The following is a 15,635-nucleotide window of genomic DNA, read 5'->3' as shown; positions in this document are numbered from 1 at the left end:
AGGGAGAAGGAGAGAGCTAGCCTGAAGTGAGAGTGTGTGTGGGAGATTCAGACCTAAAGCATTGCATATTGCACAGCAGAGATAAGAGCATTAACAGACATAACATGAGGGAAAAACAAAGAGGCTGAAATATACAACAGTTGCATTATAAAAAAACGCATATTAGTCAAGGAAATGTGGTTTCAAGTTTCGGGGTGAATCAAACAAACAAACACAGTCTCTCTCAAAAACACACACTCTCTCTCTGATAAACACAAACACACACACACACACACACACACACACACACTTTCTGATAAACAAACACACACACACATTCTGATAAACAAACATACATACACACACTTTCTGATAAACAAACATACACAGACTCTCTCAAACACACACACACACTCTCTCTCTCTCACACAAACACACACTTTCTGATAAACAAACACACACAGACTCTCATAAACACACACACACACACACACTCTCTCTGATAAACACACACACTCATACACACATTCTCTCAAAAACACACACACACTCTCTCATAAACACACACACACACACAAAATAAAAAATAAGAATGAATTAGAATGAAAACAAACCATATTTTAGGGCCATTAAGATTTATTACACTGTGAAATTGTTTTCATGTAGCCTAGAAATCTAGACGCACCCTACCGGCAGCAAAAATTATTTTGCAGCCAGTGTGGTCTAGCAACTCTCCATAGGCTTTTGAGCTGGAAAAAACAAAAACTGGTCGGGCCAATCACATCGTGTATAGAGTCGGCGGGCGGGCTTAACACAATGACGGCACAGTTCATGACGTTCCGCGTGATTTCGATAGGTGATTTCCCTGCTACTTGAAAACAATGAAGATGCAGCGGTCTTTCGAATCGGCTTTGGCCGCGACTCTGGAGGACTTGGGGTTAAGAGAACGTCACTTAAGTCATTCTTAAAAAAGGAAGATGTGTTCGGATTTTTGCCGTCCTGATACGGCAAAAGTTTAATATATCAATTAGCTCCGCTGGTGGAAAAACGCATGGGACTCACTCATCCACAACCGTTCGTTGCTCTGGTTGGTTGTAGCGTTATCCTATTGCGTGCAGAGGGATTTTGAAAGGTAACCGTTTATCCCGCCCCTCGGATTGAGGCATGTCAATGGAGAGTTCCCAGACCTAACATCTTGATGTAGGTCTGGCATGCCAGGCTAGGTTTCATGATAATATACGTAAATTGTAAACCATTCCTACTTTGTGGCATTTGTATTTGTTTTTTTTTTATGCCGATTTATAAATAAATACATAAATAAACATGTTATGTAAGTGTTGCATAAGTCTGTAAACAAACTGATTATGTGAGTGTTAAGTAAATAAATACAAACTCGAAAACAAACTTGCAGTGTAAGTGTTACAAGTCTGTAAATAATCTGTTTGTGTAATTGTACCACTGTTTAATGCGCATTATGCATTATGAACAAAATGAAAAACATTCATTAATCTAGGATAATGATCAGTTGTACTATTTTGCGTCAATTCACGTTAGTTCAAAATACATTATCAAATTTATGAATTTAAATAACTTAAAATTACATTCACATATATTAGTTTAGGGATATTACAAATTGCTACTGAATCAAATATCAATTAAATAATATACCTTTAATTGTTAAAAATCGAATAAAAAAACACTTTGAAAATATTAAATTAATTAATTATCACGATACAACAAATATTAAATGGTCCTAATGACAGGCTTAATTTTCTATTTTCTTTAATCTTCCAAATATTATTAGTATTATTGTTTTATTATTATATATTTTAGGGTAATGTTTGACCTATATTCACGAGATTCAACCGTAGAAAACTCGGCAGATGAAAACTGGAAATATATTTAGAGAGAGTCTCGCTAACTAAATGGTGGAAGACAAGACATGGACGGCTGCATGTCCTGCAACTGACGTGAAATGGAGAAAAAACAGCAAGGCCGCTGAAAAGTAATACGGAGAGGATGGAAAATGTGTATCCATGGCAACGGAGACAACCCTTTCTCCAGCAGGGGGACTTGCCCGCAGTTACAGGCAGAGACAAAAAAGGTTAAAGGGGCTTGCTTGAAGAGAATCCGTGTTTTTTTATATATTGTTTTTTATTATCTCAAAACCATTCAAGAGCCAAACAAAGCTGCATTAATTCACAGTCATTTTGTGTAAGCCTCTGACGAACAGCTAATCAAACAATGACATGTCAGTCAGGCTTAAGGTGTCAATCAAACTGCCCTGGATACAGAAAGGAGGTGTCCTATTCAAAGCCTCCTGTGTCTCAGTAAATTAGTGTTCTAGCATGTGTTTACTGAAAACTACAGTAATTCATTCATTAATGAATCCGTAATGAATGAGTCATGAATTTTATGTTTGAGATGGCAATCACTGATGCTTCTTCTCCATTCGCCATAGTCAAACTGTAAATGTCAAGAACAGATATGGACTAAACTCAATTTTATAGGGTCTCAATACATTTCAACATTTGTCATAACTGAAAAAAGGACAGTCAAATCACCATTATTCCATGCAGTGTGTATGTGCACTGCACATTTTGGCAAAACTAGTATTTTCTCACTGCTAACTGCTGTACAAATACTGCAGTAAATTTTTTTTAAAAAAAATAGTAGTATACTAACATCCCTGGACATGATCTTGTGCTTTTCTTCTCAAAGAAAAAGACTGTGTGCTTTCTCGGTGCATCAGACAGCAAAAGAGGTGTCAGTACAATGAGTGTGTGTGAAAGGTTTGTTTTAGAAAGAGGCAAGGCCGTGTCCACCATTAAGGAACCTTCAGACTCACGGATGGAAAATGTGTGTGTGCAAGAAAGGATCACGTCTTCCTGCAGTTAATTAAGTCTTCACGTTATCTCTGCCGTACGAGAGCTCTGCTCAAACTGACTTGCATACTTTTATGCAAATGAGGCCTACTTTCAGAAATATTCATTCATACAGCACCGAGGAGTTGTTCACACACGCGCTAAATCTGTTGTGAGTACTATCAAAGAGAATGTTTCAAAGCGCGCCGGCACAGTTCACATGCAGATGCTCAAACACACTTTCTCCCACAAACACACAGAAACAAACAGACACAAAGAGGGAGATGATGGAGCTGGTTTACATTCAGAAATATAGATTTGTATCAAGTCTTGCAAAATATCACACATTCCTTATCAGTCAATTTATTACATACTGTATTGTATATAAAAATAAATGGCTAAAAATGAACAGTGTAAAGGGCCAATCACAGAAAGCATGCTGCTTTTACATTGTTTTTCTATGCAAACATGCGCTAGCTGGATATGTTTGAGTGTTGCTCATATCTTTGCAGCATCATGCGCGAGATGCGTCGTTACAATTAAAAGTTACTCACATCACTGTAAATCTACTGTAGATTTCAGTCGACTAAAATCTTATGATATTTAGTCGACTACAACTAGACAAACAATTCAGATGACTAAAATATGACAAACTAAAAGGCATTTTGGTCAAAAGACTGACTAAAACTAAATACAAATTTGCTGTCAAAATGAACACTGCTGGTGATTTGAAGGAACGTGGGGTTTGAGCCAATACATCAACAGAATAAAGAGGTTCAGGCGGGATTAGCTCCCCATATTAAACCGCAGATAAAGTAAAGGCTAAACATTATATTATAGATAATATTTCAGTTGTGATACAGACTGTACTATATCTCTGCGTCCAATCTGGATGTTATGATTTAAAGTAGCTAACAAAACTGAATGCAGGTGTTGTGTAAAAACGTAGTAGTAGTAGTAGTAGTAGTAGTAGTAGAAGAGTGTATTTTTGTCCAGTATTCCTAAAGGAGGACTGAGATTGAAGTGAGCTGGCAGGCGCACATGGATTGCTGCTTCACGCTCCAATGAAAATCAGGTCGAAAGTGGTCTGAAGTCACACACACACACACACACACACACACTGAAAGTAGAGCAGGCATAGCTGGTGTCTCCGCAGCGCACATTCAGAATAACAATAACCAGAACTTCGAGAACTCACTGTGTATTTTCCACGAATATATGAAGATCGTGATCTGTATTTTCACTTGAGGTCTAAATGCAGGAAATGTGGCTTCATGCGTGATGCGTGAGCTGGCACAGCTTCCATTCCCTCTTGATAATAATGAGATGATTCAGTCATTAATTTGAAGGATGAAGAAGCTCACTGGATGAGAAACAGCTTGTGTAGGAATCTTTATAAATGGGTTTGGATTGAAGGGGGCGAATATCTTCCCCTGGCATGTTCCTTTTTAGATTCTCTTCAGAGATAAACACACTGATTCATACTCTGTTTACACCCCAAGGCTCCTAATCTGTGGAGGATATGCTGTTCAATGACAAATCAATGGTATAAAGGTCCCTTTTCCCACTATAAGTCAATTTTAGATTATATTAGGGCTGCAGTGTATCATAGCCCTGCTGATTTAACCTGTTAACTGTCACCCCCCTTTTTCTTGCATAGACATAAAAATCACTATCCAAACTTAAATGGTTGTAATTCAGGAATGCTTTGGAATATAGACCTATGGCTGGTCTTGTTTTAAAGAAGACATTTTCCAGATTATTGTAGAAGTCTAGAAATTGTAAAAAATGAAACAGAAAAAAAGTTATATAAGTTTGAGTTTATGAAATTGTGTAATGTAAAAATATAATGATTAATATTTTATATAAAATATATATATTACAAAATATATTTTACTCTAAAACTGCAAGAAAATTAAAGTCAAAAATCTGAACAAGTTGTATTCCAAATTTTAGGTTGATATCTCAAAAAATGAGCTTTCAGTAAGATTTTATTCGGGCGCAGTACCAAACTTTTTCACTAGGTGAACACTAGACTCCATTACTGCCCATATAAGGGCGCCTCCATTTTCATATGTTTTGAGTGATCTGAACCATGTATTTCCATAATTTTCATACAATTTATGAAGTAGACATCCTATTCAGAAGTAGTATGGGTGGTTTGGCAGTATTTGATTTGAATTAAACCTCTAATAAATGCATAAAGACTACGTTATAGCGTTATAGCTCGCAGCCGCATTACAAATCGAGAATCCATACATTTTTCTTTATGTTTAAAACATTTTCAGACCTTTTTTTCTCATAAAATGGAATTGGTGTTATCTTTTGAACTCATGGCATGAAAACAAACTGAGGTTTCTACCAATCTTTCATGATTTTTCATGTTTATTGTTATTTCAAAATAAAGACCTAAATACTCCTAATGAATATGAAATATTCTTGTTGCAAATTGATAAATTTCTGCTCCTCTGTAATATATTTTAGATAACAGCCACCAAATATGAAAACTAGAGATTTTAAGCTTTCAAATGATATATAGTTTGGCAATATTACTTTAGGTTTTTACTAAGATATTATTGTTTTAAACATGCAATGGCAAATGGGCCTGCCGGCGGGTTAAGTTAACAGCCTTTCCATAAGTTTGGTATTATTGCTGGCAGTAAATCTCATTCCAACTTTTTCCTCACAAATGCAAAAGTAAAAAATCTCAAACGTTATTTATAGTGATTTTCCGTACGGTTCACAGAGGGCATTTGGTGCCAAATTTGTGCCAGGAAGTTTGAGAGAAATGTCTCTTTCATCCATTATTGTTTAGTGAGATTCAAAGACATCTGACAAGAGACGGTGAGATTTCTGCCAAAACACTCAGTTGGTGTAACATCCACCGCAGAGCTGTGTCGAATAGGCCACTTTTGCAAATTAAAAACGTTTTGTGCAAATAAATAAACCGCACATTTGAGAAATATGACCCAATCATTCGTAGCCTATCGGTGCCCATAGCAAACAGGCTACATCTGCATGCTGTGCTGGACTGGAGGCAATAAGCAGAAAATCTTGAGCTTCTTCTCTCCAGTCTAACATTTGGAGAAGAAATTCTCCTCAGGAAAGACGCTCTTTGAAGTCACAGCGCTAAAAATAACCCAGATATCCCTGTTACTTTGAGCTTTCACTGACACGCACGCTGAGTGATCTTTTGACTGGCACAACAGTGAAAAGAACAACAGTGACACACTTGTGTCTTCACTGTCTGTGAATTCAAGCGGGAGTCAATATAAGTGTTCTGGTTAGGGTTTGCACAATATAACAAAAACACCAAAATCACAATATGGCTTGGTGTAATTATCAAATCGCAAATTCAGCTCAGCACAATCTCTGCATTTTTCGTATAACATGCAATGCAATGTGTGCCAACCATTTTACCAGATTTGTAGTGGGAAGCATTTATGAACCTTGTTCCCAAAAAAAAAAAAGGGCTCACTTCAGTTTTCCACCAGAATAAAAGCATAATGGATATAACATTTGAAAAAGATGTAATTCAGATATTAAGACATAAATATTAGTATTGTAATTTTACTAAATATTTGCTAAGTATATACACTCACCGGCCACTTTATTAGGTACACCTGTCCAACTGCTCGTTAACACTTAATTTCTAAGCAGCCAATCACATGGCGGCAACTCAGTGCATTTAGGTATGTAGACATGGTCAAGACAATCTCCTGCAGTTCAAACCGAGCATCAGTATGGGGAAGAAAGTTGATTTGAGTGACTTTGAACGTGGCATGATTGTTGGTGCCAGAAGGGCTGGTCTGAGTATTTCAGAAACTGCTAATCTACTGGGATTTTCACGCACAACCATCTCTAGGGTTTACAGAGAATGGTCCGAAAAAGAAAAAACATCAAGTGAGCGGCAGTTCTGTGGGCGTAAATGCCTTGTTGATGCCAGAGGTCAGAGGAGAATGGCCAGACTGGTTCGAGCTGATAGAAGGGCAACAGTGACTGAAATAACCACTCGTTACAACCGAGGTATGCAGCAAAGCCTTTGTGAAGCCACAACACGCACAACCTTGAGGCGGATGGGCTACAACAGCAGAAGACTCCACCGGGTACCACTCATCTCCACTACAAATAGGAAAAAGAGGCTACAATTTGCAAGAGCTCACCAAAATTGAACAGTTGAAGACTGGAAAAATGTTGCCTGGTCTGATGAGTCTCGATTTCTGTTGAGACATTCAGATGTTAGAGTCAGAATTTGGCGTAAACAGAATGAGAACATGGAACCATCATGCCTTGTTACCACTGTGCAGGCTGGTGGTGGTGGTGTAATGGTGCGGGGGATGTTTTCCTGGCACACTTTAGGCCCCTTAGTGCCAATTGGGCATCGTTTAAATGCCACGGCCTACCTGAGCATTGTTTCTGACCATGTCCATCCCTTTATGGCCACCATGTACCCATCCTCTGATGGCTACTTCCACCATGTCACAAAGCTCTAATCATTTCAAATTGGTTTCTTGAACATGACAATGAGTTCACTGTACTAAAATGGCCTCCACAGTCACCAGATCTCAACCCAATAGAGCATCTTTGGGATGTGGTGGAACGGGAGATTCGCATCATGGATGTGCAGCCGACAAATCTGCGGCAACTGTGTGATGCCATCATGTCAATATGGACCAAACTCCCTGAGGAATGCTTCCAGCACCTTGTTGAATCTATGCCACGAAGAATTGAGGCAGTTCTGAAGGCAAAAGGGGGTCCAACCCGTTACTAGCATGGGGTACCTAATAAAGTGGCCGGTGAGTGTACATTTTATTAAATACTTTCCAATAGTATTTTTTTTATTTTTTTTTATTTCAGAGTACAACAGTATTATTACAATAGTAACTGTAATACATATCATATTTTATTATTTTTATTTAAAAATTAATAATATTATTATTATCATTTGATAGTCATATTGAATTGGTAAAAAAAAACAGTGGTCTTTGAAACCTCAAGTGGAAAGACTTTATGGTTACTGAAATAGGTTTGAGTTGGTTCTTATAGAATAACCAAGTGTGAACACAAATTTGTCAAGTTTTTCCCAAACCGTTCAGCCCTAAAGGGATGGTCTTCAGAGAAATGTTTTTCGTATGCACAAAAAAAAAATCTCTCCAATCGTTAGAGAAGCTTTTTAAGCAATTTAAGTCATCTGTATTTAAAAAAACATATTGAGAAACAAAACAAAATCCTTTTTTCCTCAATAGAAACTCTTTGTTCTGGCAAATGAAGTTTTGGGCTCTAAAATAACTTGATATTACAATTTAAAAATGATCATTTTCACAATCCAATCAATTCCAAAAGTAAAAAGTGGTGCAAACAGTATTGCAAAAAGCCTCAAAATATAAAAAAATTAAGCAATGAAACAATTTTAAAAATCCTGTTCCAGAAACACTGAAGACATTCTGCCAGTGTAAGTTAAATCACCTGTGTTTGTTTGTGGTAAAGTCAGCGATCTGACATGATTGCGTGCTGGCTGAACACAGCCTGTCTAAAGACGAAGGGAAATCCTGATCCTGCCTGGATCTGTCAGCACTGTGGAGGATTACGCTCATCTGATCCGGCATGTCCAACATATGATAGAACTTTACTCTAAGCTGACTTAGTTGGATTTCCTCCTGCAGGAGAGACGTGTATGTGCCTCTTTTTTTTTTTTCAACTCGATACATGTTTGACTTTAAAGGTAGTTCTGTCACCATTTACTATATGTAATTTGTTCCTATGGAAACACACAAATACAATAAAATATCCTGTCCGCTCTACCACATAATGATATCTGAAGCTCCAAAGTGCTCCACCTGTGCTCGCCAATTGACCCTTCGCAGGGAGCTTGATTGACAGGTGATCTGACCAATCATACTTCGCCATCCGCCATTTTGTCCGACAAAGCAGTCAGGAGAGTTAGTAGATTAACATGGGAGGATTTGAACTTGAAAAACGGAATGTACTGATGCCTTTCTGCGGTTAAAACAACATTCCTTCTTATGTTCATTCATGTTTATTTGATGCTATAAATGAACTAGAAGGAAGAGATGATCGGATCACGAGCTGCTTTAACTGATGCTCTACAGCGATCTGTCACGACACATTAAAGAGCCACAAAACGGTATTTATTGTTTAAATTTCTTTTTTTTTAAAAGACCAAATTTGAAAGGTGAGACTTTGTTTAATATGTTTAATATCAAAAGTAACCGAAAAGTAACCTGGTCTGTCCTGTCTGTCAGCATGTTGTCAGTCCGCAATGTATTTTTCACTGCGTGAGAACATGGTGTGTGTGTGTGAGAGCAGCGTAGCTTGTCGGACATAGCGACAGTAACTAAGGGGGGCGGGTCTTTGCGAACGGTCAATTACACATGTAACTGAATCACACACACATCTATCAAGGCTGGTCAGGGGTGTGGTGTGTCAAGAAGCTCATTAAATTCTCAATAGCCTGGTGAGAGAGCAGAGAGGTAGGCAGTCGTGGTTTTCATCTCTTCCATCTCATTTTTGCTTTCATCCTTCAGTACACAAACCTCTTAATCGTATTAAAGAGAGGTGTCACAGATGACACAGTCGAAGAGAAATAAGAATTCTCTTTAAAACCCCATTAAAACACTTGACAAGTACGATTTTCTTTTCTGTGTTGGCCCTGTAATCCCTGAAGAAAGCGATCTGTTAACTACAGCATATTTTTGATTTTGTAAATGCCCCTGAATGCAAGATAAATCATTAAGATTTTAACTCACTTTTTCCAGAACAGAAACAATTGTCATTATGTGTGTATCTGTTTATACTTTAAAGTGAAATTTAAAGGACACTAGCATATATGATCTCAAAGCTAATAAATATGGGCTAAAAGATTTGATTTGATGGTGTCTGTGTGCGGTCTATTCGCATTGTATCGTATTGTACCATTGAAAAAATATGTATTGTGAAAAGCGCCAAATACATTTGAATTGAATAGACTTGAATTGTATTCCTCACCAGCAGTAGCAGCAGCACCATATCTGCGTGATCGCAGGCGCAGGCCACATGCAGGGCGGTCCAGAGGTCCTCATCCTGCAGGTTGACATTCAGTCCCTTCTCTATCAAAATCTCTGCTGCGAACACATTGTCATGGCGGGCACACTGCAGAGACAAAAAAAAGAGGACGTAGACATATTGGATTCCCAGTCACAGTGGAGCAATCTAACAGGAATCTCCATATCCCAAAATATTGGACCAATAATGGTTTTCACAAATATATCAAAAAGAACAGCTGTTTTTAAGTGTGATAAGAAGAAATGCACTTTACCTAAGAAACCAAAGAAAATATTGGGCAATAGTATAAAGCAACTACATGAGTTGAGGTTAGATGTTCTATGTTCGGAGTTAGTACCTAGTTATTACCAAGTTATTGTAATTACTATTAGTACATAGTATGTACTTGCAGAATAGGACTGTAAAATAAAGTGTTTCCGCAATGTTTCTTGAGCATCAAACGAATTCTCATGAGAACATGTTAAAAGTCATTGCAAAAATGGCTCTGAAAAACATTAAGTACACATTTGATTTGACTTGCATGTCCAAGTACTTTTTGCACCCACTGTAATTTTAGGAACATTTGATTGAATATCTTCCTCAACTAAACTTAAACCATTTTGCCCAAAAACAAACTTTCCGAGAGCTTAAGTGATGAACTCTATTCAGATAATATTCAGCTATTCTACTATGCATTTAAATGAGACATTTAAATGGACTAAAAAGATTTAGCCCTTTTCACATTAGATAATGACATTAATTGCACGGAGGCGGATTTCAGTTAGAGGTGCAATAAGCAAAATTGTAATTAAAAAGTTAACTGCATATATTGCATTGGGTATGAATGGCTGATTTCATATGTTGCACCACAAAATGTATTGTTTTCTGTTTGAGCATCTCTGACTCCTAGAGAGTGCCAAGACTTAATTAAACTATATCCAATTACCACTGAAATTGGATTTGTTTCTGTTTAGCTGTACTATACCCTGGCGAACCCTTTACATTTATTTAAGTCTCCTATGGTCACAAAATTAACTAACAAAAATTGAGTCATCCATCTTGCTTGAGAGTAGTGCTCACACACTGGACCAGGTCTATTAAAGTCAGTGTCACCGAATGGTGTCAAATATTTCCCAGAGTTACAATGAACCAACTAAAGGGAATGTAATGGATGCCAGCCATTTAGTTGACAAGCAGGCATTGAACAGAACATGTAGGTGTCATATATAACCAGGAATTGTCCAATAAAGGAAAATGAATTAAGATCTTCAACCCTCCTAAACGTAAAAAAAAAAAAGGATAAAATATTGGATGTTGGCGGTCATATTTGACTTGGAACAGTAAGAGTGTTTTGTTTTTTTACATTGAGGCTGATAGTATATAGATCTAATTCAACAACTTTAAATATAAAAAGTTGCTTTTCCATTCATTTCCAATGGTTAATCAATTTTGACCACAAACAGCCAAGGAGTGACCTCAAATGAAGTGCATTTTTTTTCTATTTCTAAACCTTGAACCAGTCAGATTGAGTAAACCATTTTTATATTTAAAATTAATTTTATATTAAATTAAATTGGTCTAAAATGCCTGAATATCTTTAAAGGTGTAATATGGAATGTGCATCCCAGGTGTGGCTTCAAACATGCCTTGTCCATTCTTAATTTAAAGTCAGACTTAATTTTAAAATAATTGTATAAAATGTTCTATGTAATACTTTGTAGAGGACCTCAGAGGTAAAAGGAACTGAGTATTGGGGCACTGCTTTAAAAAAAAGGGACAAGAGGTAGAATTCCTGCAGAGGACATCACAGTCAGAGTGAATGACAGCTCGAGAGGCAATGCACATGTATCTGAATTTGTCAGAGCTTGTCCTTATGTTCTTACCAGATGGAGCAGAGATCCTCCTGAGGAAATCACTGTGTTTAGGTCAGCTCCCTCCTTCAGCAGCCTCAGCACTGGAACAAAAAAAAAAGCAAAGACGGATGAATATATCTGCAAAATGAATACTTTACAAAATCTTAGTGACCCATTCTACACATAGTGAGGAAATATGATGAATTGTTAGGATCTCTAAAGACACTGGAGTACCTAGAGTGCTGCCAAGCGGTCTATTGCCTACATAGGCTCCAGCTTTGTAAGGCAGCATCCAGAATGAAATGGAATCTCGCAAGTAACTTTGAACACCGCACGGCGCACGTAGATGGAAACAAATAGTACTACTTAGATGAACAATAGTCCGTTGTTAGCATGTTGCTAAGTACACTAACACTGTATTGAACATTTATCAATTTTTTTGCTGGTACTGAACGTCTTATGACGTATACATCTCCCTTTGTCCTCCATCTTAGACAGATTTTTCACAGAGCGACCTCCACAAAAGGTACATAAAATGTTGCCAAAATAATACTAGCCTGGTGTTTCACCAGACTACAGGCCCATTCACACCAAGGAAGGACAATAACTATAATAATGATAACGTCACAGAGGAACAATATCGTTGGAATCACTTTCTCAGTGATTTTTCCTAACGAATGAATGATAAAAAAAAACAAAAATACATTGACTGCCAATCAGAATCCACCGGACTTTAAAGGGATAGTTCACCCAAAAATGAAAATTCTGTCAGTATTTACTCACCCTCATGTTGTTCCAACCCCGTAAGACCTTCGTTCATCTTCGGAACACGAATTAAGATATTTTTGCTGAAATCTGAGAGCTGGATCACTCCTCCATACTAGTCCATAGGCTTCTTCAGGGATTGAACTTGCCGGCCTCGAAAAGTTATTAAAGACATCGTTAAAATAGTCCAAGTGACTACAGTGGCTCAATCTTAAGTTTATCAAGCGACGAGAATACTTTTTGTGCGCAAAAACAAACAAAAATAACGACTTTATTTCAACTATTAATTTCCTTCTCTGTGGGCCTCTAGTCAGTTAACATAGTGTGATTCCGTAGAGCTACGTCACACGTAGGCAGTGGTGGAGGAAGTACTGAATCTCAGTACTTAAGTAAAAGTACAAATAACCAGAGACATATTTACTTTAGTAAAAGTAGAAGTACCACAATGACAACCCTACTTAAGTAAATAGTAAAAAGTACCTGATTTTAAATGTACTTTTAGTATTAAAAGTAAAAGTACTTGCATAACAATTTATTCTCTTAATTGTCTATATTCTTATGATTAATAAAACAGTTCATTCTAACTCATTCAACCTATAATGATGTTCAATATGATGGAAAAGCAGTTATATTTTAAGTTTTTGTCACCATTTCTGAACAAGCTTGCAATTAGGCAATATACACATCAAGCTTACTATATACGGTATATATATATATATATATATAAACACACATATGTTAAAACGCCGTATATGACGGCGTTTGGCTGTAAACGCGATTCATTCATGGCGTAATTCTGAACCTCTTGGCTTGCCATACTAATCCTAACCAAACGTATAATACACACGCACCCCACATCACTAAACCTACCAATGCGTTTCCTATGCATGTAAAAACCATGGTAAAAACTAATTTTCGCGTATAAATTGCACGATAAACACACTGCGTGCTATAGAGACGGAGACGCATTTTGTGTGACCGGGTTGATATATCTATGGCAACCAAACTTTACTGGTGAGACAGAAACGTGCGATGAACGGACGGTCAGGATGACGTTTTGGCAGGGTGAAAACTGATCAGAAAATTTTACGAAAATGTAACAGAACGTTGTAGAAATGTAGTGGAGTAGAAAGTATAATAATTGCTGCAAAATGTAACGAAGTAAAAGTAAAAAGTATGCACTATTGATTCTACTTAAGTAAAGTACAGATACGTGAAAAATTTACTTAAGTAAAGTAACGAAGTATTTGTACTTCGTTACATTCCACCACTGCACGTAGGCTCACTATTGGCCGACGCTGGTCATATGCGTGATGCGTGTGACGTACAACAACAGAAGCTTACGCTATTACACTAGTGAACTGACTCGAGGCCCACAGAGAAGGAAATGAATAGTTGAAATAAAGTCGTTATTTTTGTTTTTTTTGCGCACAAAAAGTATTCTCGTCGCTTGATAAACTTAAGATTGATCCACTGTAGTCACTTGGACTATTTTAACTATGTCTTTAATAACTTTGAGGCCGGCAAGTTCAATCCCTGAAGAAGCCTATGGACTAGTATGGAGGAGTGATCCAGCTCTCAGATTTCATCAAAAATATCTTAATTCGTGTTCCGAAGATGAACGAAGGTCTTACGGGGTTGGAACAACATGAGGGTGAGTAATTACTGACAGAATTTTCATTTTTGGGTGAACTAACCCTTTAATAAGCTGAAGCATTTAAAGCAGCAGATGACAAAACTATAATAAACAGAATGCTAACGTTCGTTGTGGACGTTCATATTGGTATCATTATTGTTATCTTCATACTAGGTATTGTTATTGTTGTAAACAGGCCTTTACAGCCTTGGTCTGTTTTGACCTTAACCATCAGACTGTTGACAGCGACTAACTGAATCTCTGTGGCAGTGTCTAGTGTATATTGGCAGTTTCGTCCTGTATTTCCCTCCGGCCTGAATTCAAGTGCACTACATGACACACGGCTAAGCCCCATTGAATTTAATTACTGAAGAACCTATCAGACAGTTTATAATGATTCCTACCAAAATGCATCAAAAAGAGCGTTCCTTACATGGCATTTACTGTAAATGAGCACAGTACAGAAGGGAAGGGACTCTATGTTGATCCCAAAAATGATGATAGAATATAAATTGTGTATACAGACACTCATACAAATGTCGGTATATTCCTGAGGGATTTTTCAGCTCCATAACGTGACAACATACTAGTCTGGAATTGTATCTCAAACAGGCTCAGTGGGGAACAAATCTGCTTACACGGAGAAATGACAGAGGCTCATATCATCTCAGCCGAGGTTTAAATCACTAAAGAGTGAAGAAAAGACAGATGTGCACACAAAAACAAAAACGTTAGCATCAGCAGGTTAGCCTACTGAGGCTATCTGGCATGCACTCAGGCATATCGAAAGGAATGTCTATTCAACGGATCATTATGCGAGAAAGGAAGCCATTTTAAACAAACACACAAGGGGAAGAAGACAAAAACGTACTGTGAGAACGATAACCAAGAACAATGAGAAAAACAACGATAACTATATTAGCATCCACACCAACGCCAAGGATCATTCTGTTTATTATGCTGCAGTTATGTCAAGCTTGAGTTCTTTAAAGTCGGGTGGATTCTGATTGGCTATCTATGTTTGTATCATTTATCAGTTGGGAAAAAAAGAAAAATAGTTCAGTGTTTTTGGTAACACCTTAGTTTGAGGACCAATTCTCACTATTAACTATTTGCTTATTAGCTTGCATATTACTAGCATATTGGCTGATTATTAGTAGCCTACTTATAAAGCACATATTGATGCCCTATTATGATGGTGAGTAAATTACAATTTGGTTACACTGTATTTGAATGTGTCCTTGGTACAGACACAATTACATACTGTGTAATATCTATTAACAACACGGTTTAGTTTTAGTTGCTAGTAATTGCGTGTAATTTACTGTTATTACAATAGTAAGTACATGTAACAGTCAACAAGGACACCGTTCTCCATTTCCTTGACAGCTGTGACTATGGTACAAGTATATTGGCTGTGGCAAGTGTGTTCTCAAACGCTAGTGTGATGGATGGCTCAGAGGCTGAATGGGTGAATCTCAGAGATCACTCAGCAAT

General features: G+C 37.3%; 1 protein-coding gene across 7 annotated transcripts in view; it reads right to left on the bottom strand.

Moving 5' to 3' along the window:
* myo16 (myosin XVI) overlaps positions 1-15,635 on the bottom strand; it is a 265,694-nt gene that overhangs the window by 140,800 nt on the left and 109,259 nt on the right. For all 7 annotated transcript variants that reach the window (XM_056251798.1, XM_056251799.1, XM_056251802.1 and 4 more), the window contains exons 3-4: positions 11,768-11,838; positions 9,849-9,992 (exon numbers count right to left, since the gene is read on the bottom strand). In XM_056251798.1, the coding sequence (XP_056107773.1) occupies positions 9,849-9,992; positions 11,768-11,838 (215 nt within the window). The remainder of the gene's footprint in view (positions 1-9,848; positions 9,993-11,767; positions 11,839-15,635) is intronic.

The sequence above is a fragment of the Rhinichthys klamathensis genome, unplaced genomic scaffold (assembly GCF_029890125.1).
Source record: "Rhinichthys klamathensis goyatoka isolate OS25496 unplaced genomic scaffold, OSU_Roscu_1.1 h1tg000090l_1, whole genome shotgun sequence".
Taxonomy (NCBI): Eukaryota; Metazoa; Chordata; class Actinopteri; order Cypriniformes; family Leuciscidae; genus Rhinichthys; species Rhinichthys klamathensis.
This window is presented reverse-complemented; position numbering and strand designations above follow the sequence as displayed.